This window comes from Lissotriton vulgaris, chromosome 7 (assembly GCF_964263255.1).
Source record: "Lissotriton vulgaris chromosome 7, aLisVul1.2, whole genome shotgun sequence".
Taxonomy (NCBI): Eukaryota; Metazoa; Chordata; class Amphibia; order Caudata; family Salamandridae; genus Lissotriton; species Lissotriton vulgaris.
Window position 1 is genome coordinate 601572886 of NC_141695.1, and position 17443 is coordinate 601590328.

The 17443-nt window shown below is 44.8% G+C and overlaps 1 protein-coding gene across 1 annotated transcript in view; it reads left to right on the forward strand.

Moving 5' to 3' along the window:
- The window catches only part of FBF1 (Fas binding factor 1), a 615519-nt gene that overhangs the window by 150963 nt on the left and 447113 nt on the right, over window positions 1-17443 (forward strand). Inside the window, exon 11 of the mRNA XM_086930722.1 lies at window positions 10153-10303. Within this exon, the coding sequence (XP_086786848.1) occupies window positions 10153-10303 (151 nt within the window). The remainder of the gene's footprint in view (window positions 1-10152; window positions 10304-17443) is intronic.

The following is a 17443-nucleotide window of genomic DNA, read 5'->3' on the forward strand; positions in this document are numbered from 1 at the left end:
GAATAACAGATGTTCATTGTTACCCAACTCAATGGTACTCATTTTATCGACCTCACATGGATGAAAGGCTGAGTGAATTGATTGTAAAATCAATAAAAACTTTTTTTTTTAAACCCTGCAATGAGAGAATGTGTACAATTTGAGATGCTATCAGGCATTGAGATAAACAGGGCAACTTCTCAGCTCTTCCTGCTCACTAATATGAAGCAATAATTTATACCGATTACCCACTAGAGTGGTGCAACAATACCATTAAATATCTTGGCATCCATATTAACCGTGATACAGAATTGGTAATTTTTTTAAAATATGGTGTGGAACTGACCAGGTCACGCGTTGGCTCACCTTTCTGCCATCTCTGGCAGGGCATATCAGACTTATAACAAGCATTGGCATAGCCAATAGGTCTCGCCTTTGGGATCTTATAAGTGTTTAGCCATGTAACAGTTGATGTTGTTGCACCAAGGATACTGTGCCGCATAAGTAAATACTTATAAGGTCCCAAAAGCGAGACCTATTGGCTATGCCAATGCTTGTTTACAAAGTGATTGAGGATTGCAAGGCACTAAAGTTGTGGTTGAGCGTGACCTAAAACAAAACAATTAGAAACAATACAATTCTCTGCCTTCTCATACCAGCCAAGCTGTGACACAGCAACAAGAGTGTAAACACCGAAACTTTGATGTAATCAGTAAAACCAGACCAGTAGACATTGACGTATACTGGATTTCAAGCCAATTCAAACATTATTTTTTGGTGTACATTGCACAGCAAAAATAAAAAGGTTTTCTCAAGATTTAGACCAATATTAGGGGCAGAATGGAGCGTTTATTTACAAATGTTTTCTGAGCAAATTATTTTGCAGCAGGGGCAATGTTTAAATTCCTGCGTGAAATATACCCTTAATGATGTAAGACACAGTACGGCGGCTAAGGTAACTATGTGATTTAACATCCCGTGCCACGCTGAACAGAGTCACACTTCCAGACACCCAAAACAAGCTGATTGCTATCATTTCTTATACTTACACAATCCTTAAAAGTATAAAGTTAAATCCTGATCCCTGTGCAAAAAAAACAAGTTTTCCCGGGGACTGGAATTAAGAGTTATGTGATAATGGCATTTTCCACATGTGGTAAATGCCATTCCCTATAACTTTTTAAGAGTGTTTAAGTATCCATATTGAATTAAAGGTGGCTCTAGCACTCGTTTGTGTCTCAGGATAAACAGTCTCAAACAAAATAGGAAGCTACACCAAACGTATATAAGTCAAGGGCATTGCAGCATTAATGCTAGGGAGCATGATTACATATTAAGGTACAGGTATTTTTATTCTCGAAGCTTCAACACGAACGCGTTCAGGAACCACCTAGGTACAATATGTACAACTATTAATACTGCAGTTAATAAAGTATGCTTAGCATATGTCTAGCTAATGAAAATGTGTAAATGCATATACGTTTGTTCTGGTTAGTTAAAAGATTAGAAGCAGCATTTTTAAGCATACCAGAGAGGATGGCAGTCTAAAGAGACACTAGGTCGCGGTCAGATCTAAAATTAAAAGGAGAGGGACTATCGAGGAAGCAAGCATTTGTTACGGGGTGGGACTGAGGGAGAAGGCAGCATATGACTTACGTAGAAAAAGAAATCATGGGAGTCCTTTGTGCAGAAAGGGCAGTCACTTTGGGGGTCACTGACAGAGGCCTGGAGTTTTCCCAATTTATTTATTTATTTATTTGTTGCCATTTATAAAGCGCGACAAATACCCGCAGGCGTCTCGGCGCTAAAATATTTGCATAAAAAATGCTCAGTGTAGCTTGCAACATCCGGGACCTTTCTAGGGGAGAAACTATTGGTTAAACAACCAGGTTTTTAGTTTCTTACGGAACTGCAAGAGTGACGGACTTAGTCTGATGTCCTGCGGCAAAGTGTTCCATAGTTTAGGTGCCGCTATCAGAAAGCGACGATCACCCCAAGATACTGTTTTGGACCGGGGGATCACTAGCTGGTTAAGGTTAGAGGACCGAAGCTGTCTGGGGGGGGTGATATGGAACCAGCTGGTCCATTAGAAATTGGGGACCTTGGTGGATTTGTACACTATGCATAGCGATTTAAATTTGATCCTGGTCTGGATCGTCAACCAATATAATCGTTTTATTGTTTCGGATATGGCAGCAAATTTTGGGATTCCTGAAAGTAGACGTGCTGCGGCGTTTTGTATCGACTGCAGCTTTCTTAAGACCCTGACCTGACTGTTTAGAAATAAACCGTTGCAATAGTCAAGTGCCGAAAGGACCAAGGAGCTAACCAGAGTTTTAATGGCAGCTGCTGGTAGAAACTGACTTATTTTTCTGATCATGCGTAATTTGTAGTGAGCTGTAGTTGCAACTTTATTTGCATGATCCATACAAGTAAGGCCCTTGTCAAAGGTGACTCCCAGGTTTCTAACCTTAGGTGCTGGAGTAGGGGGTGCTCCAAATGTAGATGGCCACCAAAATAAGGACCAAGCTAGTAAAAGTGGACCAAAAATACCTACCTCCGGTTTTTTCCGAGTTGAGTTTCAGGCAATTTGTTGCCATCCACTTTCCTATTTCCAGCATTCCTTTTTGGAAGCGTTGGGCCACCTCCCCACCGTCACCCTTAATGGCCAGTACCAATTGCGTGCCATCTGCGTAGGAGGTTAGGCTCATCCCATGACTTTTGATGACACTAGCAAGGTCCGACACATAGATATTAAATAGTGTCGGACTGAGGGATGAGCCTTGAGGTACTCCACATGGCAGAGACAACTGAGCAGATTGTATGGCCCCAAGGTGACGGCCTGGGTTCTGTCTTTGAGAAACGAGGCAAGCAGATTTATTGCTGTTTGGCAAACGCCCATTTTGCCGACACGGTCGACCAAGATCTTATGGTCGACCGTGTCGAAAGCCACAGACAGATCCAGCAATACCAAGACTGCCGTCCCACCCTGGTCTCGGACTGCTCGCACATCGTCTGCAGCTTTAATTAAGGCGGTTTCGGTCCCATGATATTTTCGGAATCCGAATTGTGTGTCATCCAGCAATCTGTGTTTCTCGATGTACTCCGACAGTTGTGAGTTCATAGCCTTTTCGACCACTTTTGCTATAAAAGGGAGACTGGCTATAGGCCTATAGTTTTTTAGTTCAGTTTTGTCAAGGCCTGGTTTCTTTAAAAGAGGTTTCAGTGATGTATTTTTTAAGGCAGTGGGATATATTCCTTAGCTCAAGATGGAGTTGCATACTTGAGTAATGATCGGTATTATAGCGTCCATCACCGGAGGAAGGACGAAAAAAGGGCAGGGATCCAGTGCCGATCCTGTTTTGATTGTGGTGACAATAGCTCTTACATGGTCATAGGTTAAGGGATTGAAACTAGCAAAGATGGTTGGATGTGTATTGGGAGGAGTGGGGTGAATTATAGTAGAGTTGGAGGCAAAAGCTTGATAAATATCATCTACTTTGGAAAAGAAGAAGCTGGCGAGCTCGTCGCACATTGTTTGTGATGGAGGTGGGGTGAGGTCAGGAACGTTACCGGACAATGTTTTAGTTATCTCGTATAGTTGTTTGCTGGAGTGTTTAGCTTGCTCGATTTGAGCAGAGTAAAAAGACTTTTTGGCTTTAACTATCATTCCTTTATAAACCGCAAGTGATTCTTTGTAGCGCGTTCTGCTTGCTAAGTCATATGTTTTCCTCCACTGCCTTTCACAGTTCCTGTTGTGTTGTTTTTGCTTTTTTAATTCATCTGTATACCATGGGGCTGTAGGACTGGATCTGTTCTTGGATATAGACTTGATAGGAACCAAGAGATTAGTAGCATGGCCAAGCCAGTCCTGGAATTGTAGTGTTGCCGTGTTTGGTTCGGAAGAAATCAGCGGCCGCGTACTATCTAACTGGTTTTTAAGATCTAGCTGATTTATGTTCTTCCAAGCTTTAAAAGAGTTAGGAGCATGAGGGTTAACCAAGGTGCTTGTGCTGGGAAAGAGGGGTCGAGAGAAAGAGGGCGAACCAAGCTCTTAATGAACAAGAGAGCTCTGAAGATGACAGACACGACTAGGGCCAAGGGGGGGTCGAAAAACATCAGGCACTGACCAACCCGGAACCATCCGATACAGGAAATCTGCGCACACGGACGCACACAATGAACATGTGCAGCAAGTTATTTCACGCCCAGTGCACATAGGCTTTTAAATAAAAAACAAGAGCATCGGCTTGTTCTAAAGCTACAGGAACTCGTGCATGCGACTAGCTGTTTCATGCACATTTTAAAGACTAAACTAAAGAAGGGTCTTGCATCTCTGTGGAATTCTGCTTCAAGGGGAGGGTAGGGGTCTGGCGGAGTAAAACTAGGCAGTACTGCCAGTACTGACCACAGTCTCCATTGTCACAAGCTGCTCATGCTTCTAGGGTGCCGTGCACGCATTATGAGGGGTTGGACCCCCCCAACTCAACCTGTCAGCCCTGTGCAACCCATGGACTGCCAAACACAACAAACCAACGTCTCGAAGTTAAAAACAGTCCACGTGTTGAGCTGTAATACTACTTTGTGGGTGTTTGTCTTACTGTAATAACACTCAGAACTTTCTCCGGTCCTTGGTCCCGAAGTGCCCAGTCAGGGGACGATTTTTTTTTTACAGTGCAGCCCCCATGGTAAAAGATGAAGCACGCTATGTTGACAACGACGACTGGATGCGAACTGCAAAAGTGAAGTCAGATTCACGCATTGGGTTATGCAGTGTTTTCTGACAAAGCTGCCCTGCTCTCCCTCGCAGCCTCCAATGCATGTTCTCTGCTCCCCAGGCTGAAGTAAGCTCTCCAGCCAACCAAACAAGACTGCAATGCACCTGCCTGCAGGGCGTACGGTGAAGCTCCTTTTGGTCCCTGCGCCTCTGTGGTCTCTTCTGACCTGGTCGATGGCATCCTGAACAATCAACAAAAAGACGCGCAGCCCCGAGACGCGCTCTGTGGTGGGGAGGGGGAGGAGCGTTCAAGCGCGAGCAGGCAAGATGGAGAGGCCAAAGTGAAAGCAGGCTGGTTGACGAGTGGTGTGCACGCACCATGACGAGAGAGTAAAGCCATATGGCGCCTCTGCCCGTTATTGTGCGTATAACCGCACGCCCGTGGCCAGCCAGCTTTTGGTAGCACTTTTAAAAGCCCATTTACAAAATGTCTCGCCGAGCAGCGCATGCACTGGCTCAGCGAGACCTAAAAATGGTTCTATTGCGCTGCCTGCTATATTTTTTTATTAATATTCCTCTACAGCTTAATAAATAATTTTTACACACATTAAAGGCACAGCTTATAGGACTGGTGTGGGCGGGCAAATGAGGGAGAGTGACTTGGAACATGCTTATACTTCGTTCCACTTAAGTGGCTTTGAAGCACCGGATCCTGGATTGTATTACGAAAGCGTCCAAGCCCACTTTGCATATTACTGGCATCACCCCGTCACTCATATAGCACATGTGGCGATTGAGTTGGACCGTATCAGCCCCACTCCACTTACCTCACTGATTGGAAAGTCAAGTCACCCACCTCTAAGACAAAAGCTCCACAGCTGCCTGCACTGTTGAGGTCTGGTAGGGCTTCTAGAAGCGAACGGCACCTAGCATCATACACTCCCCGAAACTCCCTGCGTTTAAAGCGTCACACAAACCTAAAGCTTGGTCACAACTTCCCACAGTGGAGCGATCTCTACCAAAACCAGGACATCCCTCATACTTTTAGAGTTTAACAGCCTGCCCATCACCAGTCCCTTAGATTCATTCCTCTGTTTCCAACTAAGGGATTTTTGCAGGCTTTATGACCCTGGGTTCCCTTCCGAACCAGCACTAACAGCACTGGACACCTTACTCACTACCGCTAAACATTTGATTTCACTTTTAAACCGGGCGACACCAGAGGGCCTCCCTAAAAGAGAGAGGTCGACGAGAGCAGAATGGAGGCTGATACAGGGTTGGAAATGCCTCCTAGGTTTTTGAGGTTTTTTTGCACCCAAACAAGCATGATGTCTCTAGTAGCAGGCCGAGGATCATATATTTAACATGTTGACATCTGACATATTACACTCCAAAAACATTGAACTATTTTGGTCTTCGAGCAAATTCCTGCTGCTTCTGATGTGGAGAACTATAGGCGGACTTTGTACATCTGGCATTGTCCTGCCCGAGGGTGTCAACCTATTGGACTGATGTAAGTATTACATTGAAACAATTGTTTGCCTGTGATGTCCCTCTCTAACCCAGGGTGGTTTTGCCTGGCTGGACAGAGCAATTCACCACAATCCATTAAAAAAGCTCCATGAAAAACAACTGGTGTTAGCATTGCTGCTAGCCCAACGACTAGTCGATTGTTACTGGTTAAGGGGCTTCGCGCCAGGATACTCTGTAGTAGCAGAGCGCGTAATAAAATCTTTTATACTTATACTTATACTTCTGCCCAAAATGTAAATAATGGCTATAAGCAATGATTTACTGTAATGAACAATTTGAATCATACTCACAACTCCTCCCCCACATCACGAGCCATAGATATACGGAACCCATTTAAATCATACCTTACACAATATCAGGCGGAAGGCAAAGAGACACTTGGGGTACTGGCCTGACCGCTTCATTCTAAAGAGACCTTTAGAAACATGGCCAATGGATATCCATAACTATCAGGGATTGTGATGGCAGAGGATCACCAAGGGGCGCCCCAGGGCAACCTCTTCCACTGCACATCATGTCTGCGTCGGGTTAGTTGATGTGAAGTGATACGCCTCACAGAGGCATGGACCATTAAGGGATACTGATACAGGCCGGCATACCCATTGCCCTCATATTTTAGGACTGGCACTACGCTACCTGTGTGAATTGATGCCTGGTTGAGCCTTAGTTTGTTATTATTAAATATGATGTTTTTTACATTGTATGAAAACAATAGATAAATAATTTTATAAAAGCAGTAAGCAGAGACCTGGGCTGCACCGGCACACAGCAACGGCCACTGTTTCGAAAGGTAAACATATGTGGAGACCGGTGGACTTCAACCTTTACTGAGCTAGACATAGTGAAACAGGGCTGGTTGGTGGGAGGTTGTTTTATATTGCAACAATGATGAACATGTGTGGATGACATCGAGATAGAGAGAGAGTTAAGACAACTTTTAAAATATAGACTTAATCAAAATGTGTGCATGCACTTAGTCTGTCTGTACAGTCAATATGGAATAGAGGGCCCCATGTACTGAGATCGGTATTAAAAAGTGGTCACAAATTGCGCACTGACTTTTTGTGGCCTGTTTTTGATTTTAGGATGCAACATATGTAGTAATAAGTCACATTGCAAAATCTCCAAGTGAAGGGGGTCCTAAATGACCTGACTAACGAATATTATTTGGCAGATCGCTATTGGTGACGAGTTGTGATTGGCTACATAGCGGAGATTGTGGCCTGAAAGGAACAGCAGCCTTCCATCTCTTCGTTTGCGTTCCCAAACATCAAACTTTTTTAAAGCAGCCTATATTCCTTAAAGGCACCCTTGAAGCTTTAAAAAAAACTAAAAAAAGTTGTCAGTTTGGAAAAAGTTTTCGTGGGCGCATCAGTGGTCCTCTAGACCACAGCCTTCTCCCCCAATATCACCCATCACCATTTACAAATTTAAATCTATTACCACCCTGTTCTTTGAGTTCAGTAACTCATTGCAGGGGCGGCTCCTCTGCTATGGGGGAGGAGCGTCGCCCCACTACTTTTAAGCAGTGCGAGGAAGAAGAAACATAAAATGATAAGAACTTAGAGTTATTATCATTTTATGTGTCCTGCCTCTCTGCGGTTGGGCGATTAGGGCTGCTCTGCTCTCGGGCAGGACAATGGAGGAGTGGTTTGCCCACTCCCTAAATGCTTACTGGCAGTTTGTTCGACCCTCTCGGGCTGGCTAAACCAGTCATGCACACTTTCCCGCTCTCCCAGGCTCCCATTCCCCCGTCACACCAGGGCTCTCAAACCAATCACAATAGTTTGCAGCGTTGTGATTGGTCTGGGGAGCCTGGCTGTACTTCCTGACCCTTTCTGACGAGGAAAGGAGATCCGGGGCACGGCAAGGTAATTTTCTTTTTTTATATATATTATTTAATTAGCCCACTGCCCCCGCGTACTGTGCCTCCACCCCACCTCCCCCATCCGCCCTGCCACCTGCAAACCATGTCTGCCGGCCACTGCTCATCAGTGGTTGCAACCACAATTGTGGTTGAAAACCATTGATACTTACCATACAAAATGGCAATTATGAGGGGATATCCCTTTTCACACTCCGTCCTTATTGTGATTCAGTATGGTTCTCTAAACTCATTTTGTCAGTGGGAAAGATTTTACTGACTCTCAAAATTAGTTTAATACATTCCTAAAAGCATTTAAGTCCTTGCAGTGTTGAGAATCGGATGGTTTGCGACTGTAACATGACTTTATGTATCAGACCCTTAGTCTAGGAACTGGCAGAAAAGGAGGGCTTTGAGCTGCTCATGGAAGATCGAGAGAGGGGTTTTATTCCATGATAGACAGGCAGAGTCCAATGTGCCGCGAGTGCTTCTTGAGAGGGATTGTTTTTGTTGTTGTAAATATTTAGAGTTCAGGAGGGTTTTCTTCATGGCTGTATGCGCTAGACACGAAAACCTTTCAGTGATTTTGGCTGTGATGGATAGGCATTTGAGATTTGAAAGTATAGGGATAAGGTGGTCATAGCTACCTGGAGAATGAACCGGTCTCGAATCTGGGTTAAGAACGGGTCTGAGTGGGTTAATTGATGCTTGTGGGGGCTCCCTCAAAAATGGAGTTTCTGAGGTCTAAGGAAGTTATCTCGCATCCTGGGTTGCAATTGGGATAGACCGCATCATAGGTTGCCACTAGCTTCAATCTTTGAAGTTTTGAAAAATAATTGAATTTCATCTGTGTCTTGATTTAAGGTTACAGCTGAGGTTTTGTTTAGGTTTATGCCTTTAATGGTTCTGTGTACAGATTAAATAAGGTCGAAGCTAAAATTGAGGCCCGAGGAACACCACAGAGCACTTTGATGGTAGTGTAGGTGGCAGGGTAGACACACCTTACACTTGACCACAACCTACACATGCACATACCACCCTTCATGCATGCCCATACATGATAAATGTAAGGCCACAGTTAAAGAAACTGAATGACAATTTTACATGGAGTATACCACTAGACCCCCCCCCCCCCCAGCAGGTTCCATGCAAAACAGGTAAAAAGACCATCCTGCATATAAAATTACACTACTATTACCGTCATTTTCTCATTTTCTGGGGAGCTAGGGTAGCAGCCATTGTCTGAAAGAGGGGTGCTTTCCCTATGCAGGGCATTTTCTGCCCCAACAAAAAGAGCAGTAATTTGCTTCAATATTAAGAAAGAGACCTTTGGGGTCATGCGAGCAATTAAAAAAAAATGCTGTGCCAATGAACGAATTTCCCTTACTTCCTTGCTTAGTGCTTCTTTGCTTTGTAAAGGAAAAAAGTGCTGTGTTGTATTTTTCTGTTGTTTCTAGTGGTTTGTCAAGTACCACTTGCTGACAAGGCTGTTTCATGTTACAGACTCGGCATCTTGCTCTCAACTTGAAGGTAGTGAAAAAATGCATTCAGTGTTTCAGTGGCTTTGTCTCAAGTTGCTTGACTGTGTCAGACCTTCCCAGCAGAATGTGAAGAGGGCCCCATACTCTCCTGTATCTCACATATATTCATTGTCCTAGGATCGAATGGGGGCCCCCTAAAGTGTTTGTGGGCCCTTGAAGGGTTGGGCCACCCCCTTGGCTGCAGGGGCTTGCACTATCCCCCTGGTGCTAGCGTTGCTCAGAAGTTTGATATCCGGGTATTAAGCAAGGTAAGAAGGGATATTCTCCCTCGGCTGAAAAGAAGTGACGTGGAACTGTTAAGAGGATCTTGAGTGCCTTCCACCAAAATCTGATGTTCTGGAATGAACTGCAGCTGCAGTTTTCCTGGCACATCATAATATTCTTTTAGAACTACAGGGAGAAACCAGGCGTAGCGGGAGGTCACATCCCCAGGACTAGCCTGCAGCTTTGAGGGGCCTGATTTTTAATAGTGGAGTCTGTTCAGTTTCATATCAGTAATCTCCTTGCTTGTTTCACAGAGACACCTGTGACCCCTGCCACAAAACCTATCGCTGCCCCTCGCAAGAAGGATGAGCTCACTTTTGAAGATGATTCTGATGACCTCATGGATGCCCTGGGGTTTGGAGACAGTCCTGTGGTCCAGCGGAAGGAGCAGAAGACTGGAGAGAGGTGAGGAGTCATATTTTAAGTGGGAGGTGTGAAAGTGTAGTGGAAAAGGTTAATATATAAAAATTTTAGAAATCATATGCTGGTATTTAGGGAAAAATGAACTAAACTTGATGAGCAGTAGTAAAGCACTGGCCCCGTTCTGTATCCACTGGACACAGAAAAATCAAGCAGCAGCAAATGGCTGAATGCCATGGACCTCTCATTCCAGAATAGAGAGCCAGTATCGGCATAAAATGTGCTACAAATAAACCTCTGCCGAGTCGTAGGATTCCCTGCGGATAAAAGTCCCTGTCCGCAGGCTGAATTCTGCTGCGACAGTATAGCGCCACAAAGTGGCCAAGAAGCCACATTGTTGCCCTATACAACAAGCATTGGAAAAGACAATAGGTCTCGCCTATGGGCAAGCCATTCGCTTTGGCACTTGGGTGGGTATCGAAAGGGCGGGTGGGAGTTTAATGGGAGGGCGGGTGGGTAACGTGGCAGTAAAAAAAAAAAAGCAGGCCTGCTTCAATAGTGTTTATAAAAAAGTTTTGTACTTCTGGGAAGAGTTCAAGAAATACAGGAAGGAGGGTGTTAAGGGGAGAAGAAACAGGGACCAGATAGAAGAAGATCCAGGAGGGGGTGAGGAGGGTAGGGGAAGGAAAATAACATAACAAGTGGTTTGATACATCCAACGTTGACCACATCATAGCAGTGGCAGAGGAGTACTTATCACATTTATTTAATCTATGCGGGAAAATCAGGGCCGGCCCTAGGCATGTGCAAAGTGTGCACCTGCACAGGGCCGCCAAACCCCAGGGGCCGCCATGACGAGGATCAGATCGGAAGGATCTGATATTCGAGGCTGTGGCGGCCCCCTGGCAGGATTTGGCGGCCTCCACAACGTCCCGGTCCCCACTCCTGCGTTTGAATTTGCTGCTGTCCCAGCCTCCAGGGCCGTCAATCAGACTCGCTACCAATGACGGCCCTGGGGCGACATAAAATAATTTATTATTTTTGCCAGCCCTGCCCCCGCGTCGCGATGACAAGTAGGACGTAGCAGTGAGCGTCAGGCGCTTCACCGCTACGCGCTCTCGTGCTCATTTTGGCCTGGGGCAGTCGGCGCTGTGCTGCTCTCTTCATCCATCGTACCTTCGCTTGACCCGAGTTTAGGCCTGGCACAGAAGACTCTGGAGGCACGCGACGGTAAATGCTGCAGTGGCTCCTGTTCGAGTTACTGCTACTTCGTTAAGTAAGTGAGAGACCGGACTGTGTGAGACTACTCTGTGCTGTGATTATTTAATTATTTCAGAGAGGCGTGATCGGCAGCTGCCACAGTGGGTGGTCGTGTACAAAAATCACTAACTTGTAGTGCCCTCCTTGCATGGCTGAATGTTGCACTAGTGCTAATTTATTTAGCATTTATTTACCATGTTTAAAACTGTTCTTGTCTCAGTCTGCTAATTGGGATGAAAGGTGATGGGTGAAGTGGGCCTCTTTCAATTAGAAACGTAGAAGAATGAAATGCGCTAATGTTATGGCATATTCTCATTACATAAGAGCTTATAGCTCATAGAATTGTGTACTTTATATATGCAACACACGATTTGGGCCTTTTGCTTTCTCTGTATGAAGCAATCGAATTGGTGACGAAACGCAAGGTAGAGGGGCCCTCGTTACAAGACAAGGCGAGGAGTCACCGGGGTTCCTGTCAGACCATAGGCATGCAATTACCTCCTCTAATCTCACCCTACAAACGAGCCTCGGTTGTCATAACACCCGGCTTCCTAAAAGCATTTATTAAAGCACATTGTTAAAAGCTTGCTAAAATGTAAAGCGCCTTTTACAGGAGGCAATGTCCTACTCGGGCATTGCCAGATTCCATTGACTCGATAATGCATGTTACCAGTTTCGCAGTTATTTATTTATTTGTTTATGCCCGTGTTTTTATAAGAGCGAAAGTGGCGTGGGACGGTAGAGCGCTTTGCAGTGAAGATGTCAAACTACTCAACTAATGCAGTGAACCATCGATACATATAATGATGTTGAAATCCTTCAATACGTAAATAACCTTAATTTGACTCTGCTCCATGACTGTTCACCAGTGTTCCATTCCTTAACTGAGATGTTACCTCTAATTCAACTGAGGTGTCCAGCGCATGTTTGGCTATATTTACTTGCTGCAATAGCCATGTCAAGTGCCTCACATTTGCATTTCCCCTTCCATTTCTGCTTTTGGACATCTCTCTCTCCTCCAATCTCACCTATACACCTTCTTTTTTAACTCTTTCCCTCTCTCCTCTATTTGTCTACCTCCTCCCCTCTCACCCCTCTCCCTGCTCGCATCGTCTCCCCCCTTCTCTCTCCTCTCCCGCTTACATTTTTTTCTCTTCTTCGTTCTCTATTTCCTTCTCATCCCTTTACCTCCACCTTTTAGAAATGTTTACATACATAGTCTGCAGTGAATGTCATGTGATGCCTTAATGAACAACCTGTATTCGACAGCATGTTAAAAATCGGACATGTTCAAAACAGCATGTATGCAATATGGTATGCACTTCCACTGTCACTTTAGTGCTAAAAGAATGATAATAGCTGTAACCAAGTGTGCGGTTCTGTGCCTTCCTTTGAGTTTGCGGTTTATTTCTCAAAACTGCAGGGGGTAATTTAAAGGTTTTCTGACAGCAGTAAGCTATCATCTATATTGTATGGGAGATTATTGCACCAGAATGGTGCTAGGCAGTCTAGTCTGTCTGTGCACGTGTCAGCTGAGACAGTGTGACACTTAGATAACTGAGATGGCTTTGTGGGTAACTTGTTCATGTTGGTGCCTTACACATCCTTCCTGTTGGGCCAGGTCCCATGTGGACAAAGACCATTTCTAGTGCTTTGCAGCACTTTTAAGATGTTCTTGGAGTTTCTTGTTGCTCAAATGGGTGTAATTTCTGATATTTATATGTTTCCCTCATCTTCATTGCTTGATTTTGCTTGTGAGAAAGTGTCACTCCTAGTCGTTGAAATGTCACACATAATTACACTGACATTTTGAAAATTTTCACACATAGCAATCTGAAACCTTGGCAGCTATGCCACCCCTGGCTACCTGGTATAGAGACTTTGGAGTGAGTCACTCGCGAGTGAGGTAAGAAAGATCTTGACCCACTTTTTTTAACCAGAAAAATCATACAATGCATCACCCCCCCCAAACACCCACACCCTTTCGTACCCCTTACCCTATGCACAGGTCCCCCTATAAATGTTCAACCTACTTACAGCAGGTGGTAAATGTATGTGGCAAATCCACATGGAATATGGGGTTCCTTGTGATTTAATGGCTGGAAAAAACGACCTCACGCACTGAGGGGCATATCATCTAGAAACGGAGTTAAAATTATCGCCGCTTTAGCGGCAGAAAACTGTCCCTAAATCGGCAATGATGGGCTTGATAATACGCCCTTGAGAATTCCAATAGAAGCCCATGTTCACAGCAGAACATGGGCTTCTATTGGAATTCTCAAGGGCGTATTATCAAGCCTCTTATCTCCACTTTAGTTTTCTGAATTTGGAATGGCCTAATTGCGGGCCCTTTTGTTTAGATTTCTTTTTTTGGTGGACAGTGGTGCAACCTGGGGTTGGTGCATTAATCTGAGCAGGGGCAGAGACATGCTGTGGAAGCTGTACTGACCTTGGGTCAGTAAATCCCAGGGGATACTCCTGTTAGGCCACAGTTACTACTGCTAGTGTCACTGGGTAGTGGTAACTCAGTTTCATTGTTGAACATTAAAAGAAGGCGACTTCAGGCAGGATAGAATTGGTGCTCACTAGGCAGGTCTTACTTTCGTTCTTGGATCTGACTATGTTGGCAGCACAAACTTCATATCTACAGATGTTGGATTTGTCTTTGTGGATCCTGGCTTGTTTGGCTCATTTATTGTTAAAATTACTTTCACCTCATGAATTGTCCCTCTTGGACATAAAAGATGAACCATTGGTGTTGGTAGCAAGGTAAGCAGGGCCGGCCCTAGGCTGGGGACTGCGTGGTAATGGCATTTTGTTTGCTTTGATACTTGCACAAGTACCACCATTGCCTTTGCCTATGAACGTAACGTTTGTTCTTGTGCTCGTATTATTAAAACACCTTCCTGAGCTCCGCCCCGTCTGGACCCCCTCTTCCGGGGCCCCCACCTACGCTCCCTGCACAGGGCCACCATGAGCCTAGAGCCGGCCCTACGCCTGGCGAGCGTTTGCTGTTTAGAAGGCAGCAATAAAGAGTGACAAAGTTTCAAGCAAATGGTAAGTAATGGACTGTTTCCAAGCCCATTATAGAACACAATTGTCTTGCTAGCGAGAGTGCATGTGCATGCAGGCAACACTTAAAACACTAAGGCAAAAATAGGCCTTTCCTATTAAAACTAGCTAGTCGGGGGTGAAAGGTTAGCACAATACTCCAGGAGAAGGGAACTTCCTGTCGTCCACTTAACACATCACAGTATGCTAGGTTAACCAGCAACATTCTCTGGTATGCCTGAGGAATCACTATAGAATCGCCACCAGGGCACACGTCCTTAAAAAAGAAGTGGGGTACTAATCTAGTTGGACATCACGGCGCACGACATCACGGCACGCGATATCACAGTTCACAACATCACGGCGCACAACATCACACATGGCATCACAGGAATTGATATAGAAGGTGGCATCACAAACCACAACTTTACAGGAAGTCGCATCACAAGAAGTGACAGATATAAAGCATTCACGTATATGTTTAGCAGGTCTATCATGTACGTTTGAGCGCATTGCGAGGATAGTAGCACAGTGAGCTATGGAAGATGATATGTGACTTCTACATCTTGCAATCCCCCAGTTTTATGTAACATCCTCTACATTCATTTACAAACTTATGTAATGTATTATAAATGTAATATGCACGTGTTGATGTAAAGCACTCTAAAACCCTGCATTGGGATGAGTAGGGCTATACAAGAAAAAATAGTAGTACTTAAATTATTTTAACGCCTCCTCAGGTGTAGTAAGCTCTATAAAAATGCAATTTGCTATGTGTAACTACTGGAAAAGACCAAAATATCTGACATTCGTACAGTGCATGAATATTTCTTAAACAGGGACTAAAGAAAGTGAAAACAAAGTGAAAACCTGCCTTAAGTATGTGTGAAGTGCTAATCTTTGTTTCCTCTCTGCTTCATTTGCATCTACGTTTGAGGCTCCTGACTGCTCCCAGCCAAGAGACTCGAACAAAAGGAGGCCTGATGACCCCTCAAATTCGGACTTTGTTATGGGCCCAGCAGGAGTCTTAAATAAGAAAGCCCCATCCCAGCCTGCACGTTGTTGCTTATTGCACATGGAAAGCAGACATCGTGCATGCACTGCTGAAAGTCTCTGTGTGTTTAGAAATTACATTGGTACGAGTTCAGCACATTATTCAGTGGGGCCCACTTACTTGGCAGGGTGGATGGCATTCACCTTGTGAAAATAGTGGGTGAACGCTGTCCACCCTCGTGTACTCCCGACTCGTGCACTGGTCACCACCCCGGGAACTTGAAAGAGAAATTGCTGTTAGTAGCAACAGTGATATCCCTCCCATTGTGGACCAAAGTTCAGAACTTTTATAAAGAGTTATTTACAACCGACCTTGCTACCTCAAACACTTGCCACTAATAGCTCCCTCGTTGGGTGTGAGGAGGTACCCAAGTGCACCAATTGCACTTGCCGTGTTTCTTTGCATTCAAGCAGAAAATGTTGTGCCTCTAGTAACCAAAGAATTGGACTGATCCGAACACTTTAAAGGAGGGAACAGTACTACCTGCATCTTCAATTAGATCTTAAAAGCCAACTGCCTTAATGGCTCTGGTATACTGTAGTAACTTGCTCTCGCTATCGTACTGTAAACATAACTTTATTAATTCATGTGAGGAAACAGGCTTTTTATAGGTTTACCCCCCCCTCCCACAAATAACCTTTTACACCTATTTTTGACTGCTATGTACTGGTGTAATGACTTTGAAATGCCCTGAGCCCTGCTAAAATGGTGTATGTTCAATTGGCTCGCCCTCAGTTGGCATAGCCTAACTTACTTGACTTCCCCAATCTATGGACCGAGGGGTATCCAGGGCCTCTAAGCTAGGGGCCCCCAGGTACTGCAGTACTTGCTGTGCCACCGTAAGTAAGACTGGGTAAAACATGGCTTCCAGTCTGGCACTGCAGACTGGAAGAGTAGTTTGGAACTGCTATCTCGACTTTACCATTTAAAGTAATGCATGAAAATCTCCCTATTGCTGGCCTGACGAGCTCTAAGACAAGGTGCTGCATGTTAAAAAGTGGAACTTGTACTTTTACATGTTCCAGCAGTAAAACCCCAAAATCATCGTTTTTACTGTGGAAAGGCTAGAAGCCCCATTGGCAAGTACAGAGTTACAGGCTGGCACCCCAGCCCTGCGAACTTATGAATGGTGCTACTAAGGTTGGTACTGTTTAATATCAAAAAAATAAGGGCATTAAATCTAATTCAATGGTTAAATCGAATTTAATGTCACTGGTGGGCAAAGTGCAAATTTAGAAGTTGCCACTTTAGTTGCCCAAGGTCTCCAGTTGCTGTTTACTGATGTACACGGGGCTTGTCCTGCAGAGAGCTTTCTGCCCTCCTGGAGAGACGTGCTAACAACTCCCAGGAAAAGACACAGCTGGGGCTTGCATGGGAGAGAAGTGTTACCTCACCCCTGCCGGAAGCCACACGAGTCTTAGCCTGAAAGGCAAGGTTCAGGGGAGAAGCCGCCACTTAAGGGCAAATGGGTAACTCTTTTGTTTAGGCAGACAGGCTGGCACTTGGAACAACGAAAGGAGAAGCCAGTTGTCAAATTGTTTTTTCCAGGGGCAGGTAGTCCCTTGGTAGCCACACCTCTGGGGATGGGCTAGGGAGCTCTGAGTATCGAGAGGGGGAATCCCTGAAATCCCAAGCAAAACACCCTTTCCTCAACCTTTCCAACGAAGAGATGGATTGTGTGAAATCTTTTGGGGCAGACAAGGAAATTATCATAATATCAGCAGACAAAGGTGGCACAACAGTGATCTTAGATTCCAACACAAACCAGGAAGAATGTCTCTGACAACTGAGTGACACGAAATACTGTAGGACCCTACAGA